The 8,404-nt window shown below is 31.7% G+C and overlaps 1 protein-coding gene across 1 annotated transcript; it reads right to left on the bottom strand.

Annotated features, from left to right (window-relative positions):
* Positions 1-286: 286 nt before the first annotated feature.
* Positions 287-844, bottom strand: LOC117181281. Its single transcript, XM_033373841.1, has one exon. It carries the CDS (start codon positions 842-844, stop codon positions 287-289), a length of 558 nt encoding a protein of 185 aa, XP_033229732.1.
* Between the last annotated feature and the right edge of the window lie 7,560 nt (positions 845-8,404).

Genomic DNA, 8,404 nt, shown 5'->3' with positions numbered 1-8,404 from the left:
TTGTCGCATGTGATGTAAATCGCTCGGAAGACTGTGATTTTGCGCCTTTAGTAAATGACTGTTTTTTGCTATTAACATTACTAGTACTATTTGTATCCTGTTTCTCGACAGTAGTCCTCTGAAGATATTTACAATGATTTTCCAAAAACTTCATAAGGTCCTTTAATGTAGGTTTCCTAAATATTGACAACAAATGTTTTTCCCATTACCGATTTGTAAATTGGTCAAGCTTCGTTGTTAATAAATAAATAATCATCGTATCCCAAGTATCAGTTTGCTCGCCTAATTATTTCAGTACTAACAAGTGGTTACTCGTGTCGTCGATCAGCTGTCTTAAAGATACGTAAGACGGTTTCGTAATGGGATTTAAATCGAATAATGATTTCGTGTGATAGTGAATCAGTTGAAGTGAATCTTTATACCGGTCAATTAATACCTGCCATGCTAATTCATAATTTGATTCTAAAACGCCGAGCGATTGAATGACACGAGCCGAGTCTCCGATTAGTGCTAAGTTGAGGTAGTGAAATTTCTGAATATTCGAAAGTCGCGAATTTTCATGAATCAATGACTTAAAGGTGTCGCGGAATTGTATCCAGTCTTTAAATGAGCCATCAAATTTTGGCACCGTAATTGTAGGAAGTTTAACAATAAGCGAATCGATCGATGAAGGATTCGAGACGTAAACAGGAGTTTCATTACGGGACGATTTATCTGAATGATTATTTTGAATTCGTATCGCAGAGTCGACCTTACATTGCTCAATAAAATCCCTAACCTCAGTAAGAATATCAAAGTATGTATTTTCGAATTCTTCACGCTCCTCCGCTTGCGATTCACTCATAATTTCATCATTTATAACCAATTGTTCAATTGCGGTTTGTACGGTATCATATTTTTCGTAAAGAGGTTCGAAATTTTGCAGTCGCGCTGGTAGTGAACTTACACCAGACGTCTTGTATATTCAGCAAAGAAATTTTTAAATCGCGTTAACGCCGATTTAATTGGCTCTCGCTTGGATATCAACCCAATTAGTTCTGTTATTTTTTACGCAAGTTGAAAGTTTGAATTTAAGGAAATGAAAAAATGGACTTGGAGACTCACCGAAATGAAGAAATGTACTGCTGTAGATTCAACTCCTCTCTAGATCTCTGGGTTCGGAGTTAGTTTGCAGTTAATAGCACTCCATGTGCTTAACATCCAAAATATTTATTTCTTAATTGTCTTCACTATAGTCACTTATCCAAAAATTGTCACTTGTCCATCACTCGGTCACTAGAACACTCACTATCTCTGTCCGATACACAGGTTCAGGTTCTGTTCTGTTTAGTCAATGTCCACTAGAGTTTCACTTTAAATCACAAATTACTTCACAGTTTAGTACCGAGTTAAGTTTAATTAAAAGTTCACTGCTAGTTAGCAAAAAATCCGGTTCGAAGGACCATGTTTTGTTTGTTAAAAGTTAATAACAATTACTTCTATCAAACTGTATTAAGTTCTGTTCAAGTATTAAAACGCATGCAAAATAAATAAATCCCGTGTTGATAACATGCCAAAAATTCGAGTGAAGAAACGTCATTCTAGTACTCTCGAAACTTATTAGGAATGATTGTTTGCAGACTAAGAACTAACTAAAAATGTAGACTGGCAGCTCCTGACTGGTGCCAAACTTGACTGGCAGGCTGTCAAACATATAAAAAAATGACAAGATGACAATTAGAACCTTCATTTTAGTACTCTTGAAACCCATTGGGGATGATTTTTTAGGTCCAAACAACTAACAAGAAGTTTGACTGGCAGTTACTGAGTGGTGCCTAATTTGACTGGCAGGCTATCAAAAATTTCGAAAGTTCGATTGAAAAAAGCTTATTTTAATATTCTTGAAAGCCACTGGGAATGACATGTGTGACAGCGTGCCAGTCAACTTGGGCACTACTCAGGAGCTGCCAGTCAAACTTATTGTTAGTTCTTAGCATTCAAACAATCATTTCCAATAGGTTTTGAAAGTACTAAAATGACGGTTTTTCACTTGAATGTTTGACCAGTTTAACGATAAATTGTTGCAAAATGCACCAAGAGCTGTTTGTCAGTCAACGAATATTGAACTGTTGACTATGAAAACAAAAGAATTTGAAATTTTAGTGAGTACTTAAATGACGTTAAATGGTTTTTACGCAATTTTGCAGGAATGTTTAAAAGCTGAAATTTCTTCCAAAATTTTTCCCTGTATTTCGCGTCACTTGGCTCAAAATTTGAATTTTCGATTGATTACATATTATTTTGATTAATAAAACCAAAATTACAAGTCCTGTCATAAATGTTTTAAGAAAATTTTGTGCGAATTTTTAAAAGCTGTAATTGCCCCTAAAGACTTTATCTCGTATCTTGCGTTGTTGGGTTCAAAATTTGAATGATTTAAAATAGTATTCTAGTAAAATGAAACGAAAGTGACAAATTCTATCAAAAAATTGTGCAACAAAAGTTCTGAGCACTTTTCAAAAGCTGTCATTCATCCATACAACTTTTTTCCGTATCTTCTGTGGTTTTGCCAAAAATTTGCATTTGTAACATTTTGTCCTATTATAATACTTTTGCAAACATAAATGATGAGGATGTAAAAATTATTCAATATTTTGATGAGTGAAGACTTATTTTATGCATTATAATTTTAATTTTAATTACAGGTTCTAAGTTTTTAAAATATTTTTTATCTTAAAATTATTTCTATTAGAACGTTTTCTATGTAAAAATCTGAAATATAATTTAAAATAAAATGTCCTAATTTTCATGGTTTTAATTAAAAATAATTTAACATTGAAGGCTTTTAATTCGAAATTATATAATCTTTATCGGTTAAATTCGATTTATTTTAACTTTTCCAGCGTTCCACATTTAAGAGATCAATTTAATAAATTCTGAAATTATTTGATTTTTATCCTTGTGAAATAATAGCCGAATCTAGGATCAATATTGATTAGATTGTATCAAATTATTCAATAAAAAGTTGCCGCAAGGAATTGAAAATGTAATATATGTTTCTTTAACCATTTTAAATAAACATTTATATTATTTAAACTTAATAGACCGGATTTGTGTAATACCGATTCAAAAAATAAATATATACGCAATTGCAAAATTAGCATTACAATTAATTTATGTGACGAATCTTTAATATTGTTACTAATTTCACAAATAAAATAAGGATTAGAATTTCAAAAGTATCATAATTTTTAAATAATAAGGATATTCAAATAGGAAAACAATCCAATGTAAAATCCCTTTTTAACGTCCAATAATCAAATTGATGAAAAAAATTTCTTGAAAATATAATCAAGAATCCAACTACCAAATTTGGACAACCACCACAAAATGTTCCCATTAAAATCTGGAAAAAAGGAAACAAGTCTCTCCCTCCTTTCTCCCTGAAAAAGAAAAAAAAAGAAAATTATTTATCTTTACTTTGGACGAAAATAAAAAGTAGGAAAGAAAAATGAGAAGGCAATCAACCAAATCCCCTTCCTTCTCTTTTTTATTTCTTTCGTCCTCTTTATTCCCACGATTATCAAATCCCAATAAAAAACATTTTAAAAAAACAATAAATAAAATTATGTAATAATCACTAACGTTTCGGCAATCATACAGCACCCTTATCAAGGAAAAAAATATATAATATAAAATAAAATAAAATATAGAATAGAATAGAATAGAATAGAATAGAATGGAATGGAATATCAGTCATATTTTTTTAAATGAACATTAATTGCCTTCAAACCTTACCTTAAATTATCTCTCAAAAACATATTTATGGTGAAAATTAATTTATAAAATACTCTATCCCCTTTTATTAACAAGTTGGGGCTAGGTAACTACTCTACAATTTCTTCCTGAGCTACGTCGGAGACATCCTTGAGATCCAATCTAATCATTTGTTTAGTTTTCTTTTGAGTATTTATTACATTAAGCTGGTGGACAATGTTTCTTTCGCGGAACAAAAATGTATCTAAATCCTCATTCAGTTTTCCTATGAGTTGACGCGGCTGTATGATCAACGTCTTTTTCAGATATCTTGTTAATTGAAGTGGTAATTTAGCTTTGGGGTCTATGAACTCTTGTTTTTGAGCCATCCAATTTTTGAAATGCAAGGGTTTGTTGTCAAATTTTTTGTTAACAGGAGTTTTAATGATACACTTTTGACACTGTCTGGATAAGCAGTGTTCACTGTAGCGATCACAGTACATCTTAATCAGAAGTTTCTGATAGCTATTGATGGCTATTCTCTCTTTCTTTGTAAGATTGACTTACTCTTTAATTGTTTTTTATTTGTAGGATGCATTGTTGACCATCAGGTCCCTTGGAAATTATTATTTTGTCAGTCCCCTGATAGTTCCATCAGTCCCCTGCCTGATTCTCTGACAGGGGTCTGACGCCAGGGGACTGAGAAATTCCACAAACGTCGCGGCTATCACAAATGCTAATAAAGTATTATTAATTGACTTGCAGGAATAATTATCTGTCCACCTTGAGTATATGAAATACCGAAAGCTGTTAATTTAATTTCGAAAACAAAGTATAAATTTACTCGCCAGGGGACTGCTTCAACAGCCAGCTGAAGCACTTGTTTAAGCGTTAACGTCGAGAAATAATCTAACAGAATAGCATATGAACGCTATCTGTTGTACACCAGGACAAACTTCAAGTTGGAAACGTTCCGTTTAACGTACAAAGATGACTTTTTGTTGCACATAGAAAGATTAAAATAATTTTCAAGTTGAACCAGGGGACTGACTGCAAAAACTGAGGGACAAAATTAGGCTGAAGTTTTTAAATATTTAATATTAAATTTTTAAAATATGTGCCACAGAAATTTATCTTCCATTATCACACCATTTAAAAATTGTAATATAAATGACATTTTTCTTTTAATTTATTGTGAAATCTTTAGCTTTGATTGTGATTCTTATCTTGTGACACACCAGGGGACTGATTTTTAATGTACTTAAGGAGATTACACAAAGTGTATTCTTAATTTTGACGGTTTACGCAGTGGTTTATTGAGAACCATTAATAACCTTCTATTTTTAATATCAATTTACAAGAAAACGTTTTATATTATATGTTTCATTTGCCCGGGACACTGATTTTCCTAATAGTAGAGAAGTACCCATTTATGATCGAATTCTTATTTCAATTTCAGCCTCTCTGCTTTTTATTTGTGATCGTATTTCTATTTCAATTTCGGAAAAGACATTCTAAAGCCTTTAAACATTTAAAAGAGCTACCTGGACCTTTGAATAGATCTACCTAAGTGCCTGCGGAGAATTTCTCTGAGCTTCTCTGACCCTAGATCATCTTTAGAATATACTCAGAGATTTCTTTCAGTAGGGTAAGGCGAAGAAACGTGTGGAAAAGTGAAAACTTCAGGCACCTGTATATTGACAACTGGTTGATAATTGAACCAAAGGTTTGGTGGCTTACTGTAGGTCCACTAGAACTATATTCCAGCCAAGTTTCAAACCGATCCAAAAAATTAATCTTAGCTTGGAATACTTGACGTATTCTGCCCCATATACCCATATACAGAAGTAAAAACGGTTTAATTAATTTTTGCTATAAATAATTATAATAAATTGTTGTTCCTCATGCATACAAACTCTTATATGAGGCACAACACTTCAAGTGTTCCCACTTAAAATCAACTTTTTTGGATCGGGCTGAAACTTGGCTGGAAGATATAGTCCTAGTAGACCTACATTAATTCACCAAACCATAGTTTCATTTATTAATCACTTTTTAACGCGTTTCGTCACATTTACGTAAGTGTAACTTCTGTTAGGATCATCCAATTGGACCTTTATTATAGTGTTTTAGAAAGCTCTTTTCATGTACTTTAAGACTATTATAACGATATATTCAAAACCAACATTTTATATATTTTTTGAAAATCAACATTCAAATTGATTTTTTTTAAACCCATATTTAAAATAAATTTCTAGTTCAAAAAATGGCTTTTCTTATACTCTTTGAAATAATGTAGGATAAAAAGTGGGCCGAAAATGTTTTCTTGGTTAAATTTAGATTGTTACGTTTATTCCGAATTAAGTTAAATGTACGAGATGAAATATATAATGTAATTTATATATTTTTGCACATTTAATCATTTTAAAAAAGTTAATTATAATTCTAGGGCATATTTGATCTGACAGTGTTCTGGCCCGAGCGCTGCGGAAGTTTAACGTGGTACCCTTAAGCATAAAAACATAAATTTGAGCAAGAAAACATTTTCGGCCCACTATTTATTCTACAGGATTTAAAAGAGTATAAAAGAAGCTTTTTTTTGAATAGAAAAAAAATAGGTAAATTTGGGGTTTTCAAAAAATCAATTTCAATTTTTATTACAAAAAAAAGATTATATCCTTATAATAGTCTTAAAGTAAATGAAAAGAGCTTTCCAAACACTATAATAAAAGTCTAATCGGATCATCCTAAAAGAAGCTACACTAACGTGAAGGTGAAGAAACGCGTGGAAACTTTAGGCCCCTGTATATTGACAACCGGTTAATAAATTAACCCATGGTTTGTTGGATCAAAATTAAATTGATTGTTTGGAAATCATACGAGTATTTAAAAAATATTCTACTTCAAAAAATATATTTTTTATGCTGTTTCAAATCATTTACGGTATAAAGTGGGCCTCAGAACTGCCTAATTCTGGAAATACTCGAGGCGCTTGAAACAGGGCCCTATTTTTTATGCATCCTGTAGGATCCGAACGACGGAGATAATTCTCTCAAGGGGATAAGCTGAAACACATGTACTTGAGAGATTTAGGTTCTGTCATTAATATCCAGTATAAGTAAGGCTCTTTGGAATTAAAACGTGACAAACAAGAATGAAGAAACTTTTTCAAGGGAAGAGACAGATTTTTAAATTACTGTATGGGTTTTGAGGGTGGTCTGTTTCGAGCCTCTCAAGTTCACAATTTCCAGAAAATTTGATCTTGACGTGATTTTTCTGCATTCCAACGATTTCAAGCTTTTACATTTCTAAATTGAAGGAAATACTAAAATAAAATTATTTTCCTTTCCAATTTTACGAATAAAAATTATATCTTCTATGCTTGATAATTATGTGCGAGTATGTTTTGAATAATCGCGCCAGCGAGACCTTCTTAAAAAGAATGAAAGTGGGGATAAAACCTAACCTGTATCGTTCACACGTTACACACACGACCAGTTTTCCGAGGAATTTTGACCCCGGAAAATGTGAAAATGGAACGGGAATTGTAAATATTGTTAGATTTTTAAATAAACTCAACCAAGTTTTTCTGGTTAAAATTCAAACTTATGATAATTAATTTAATTTTTGTAATATAATGTAAAAATATATCAAATTCCCAACCCTGAAATGAGTATAAATGAATACACAAGAATTGTTTACAGATGAGTTGATGTTGTTCCCCGCCAAATTCAAAATCGCTAAATTGATATTGAATTATATAAATACACTTACATGATATAGATTATTTATTTCTAAATTATACTGAAGCATTGTTATCAAAACATAAATTATAAATAAAATTACATATGATATAATATATGAAATATTTAAATTCGACTATATGATTTTTTAACCCACACATTTGCCAAAAAGTAGCTCTTGCAAAAATTATTATTGCAAACGAAATTTTACTCAGTTTATAATTAGGCGTGCGCTAAAATTAAAATGATAGGATTTTTTAAATAAATATTAACAAATCATAAAATTATAATTAGTACAATACTTTTTCAAGAGTTTATCACGTAGCAATTTATATTTCACATCATACGTCCTTTTTAGCTGGGTGGGTTAATGTGCGTCGTTCTGTAGAAAAACGGATTCCTAACCTTACTTTCTTCTGGATCTCATTTCGCTTTAATATAGCAAAGAAATGGTCATAGCCAATTTAATTATATGTAAAAATAATCTTCAGACCCCCTATATTAGAATTATATTGTCATAGTCATAAATATTAGTAACAAACTTTGCATAATCTTGAATTTAAATTCGGTTTCCATTGGTCGCGTCCACAATTTATGATCCACTTTGACAGTCATTCTCTTCGCCCTAGTAGAAAACGGCAAAGTTTAAATCCATCCTCGCTTTTATTTTTACAAAACGGAGCACTGCAGCAGACCATTTTCTTTATATTCTAAACTTAATTTTAATTAAACTATACCACATGCTTATCACACTGTTTCCTGCGAACTGTCCAGGAACCAGAGCTGCCAGATCGTGGATGGAAATTACCCCCACCATACCTACAGTTTGGGAGCCGCAAAACAGAAAGTGCATGATTACCACTGTGAGTTCGTATGTAAGCCGAAAATGCACGATTCGACCTCGGAGTTCTGCTGTACGATGATTG

The sequence above is a fragment of the Belonocnema kinseyi genome, chromosome 10 (assembly GCF_010883055.1).
Source record: "Belonocnema kinseyi isolate 2016_QV_RU_SX_M_011 chromosome 10, B_treatae_v1, whole genome shotgun sequence".
NCBI classification, from domain to species: Eukaryota; Metazoa; Arthropoda; class Insecta; order Hymenoptera; family Cynipidae; genus Belonocnema; species Belonocnema kinseyi.
This window is presented reverse-complemented; position numbering and strand designations above follow the sequence as displayed.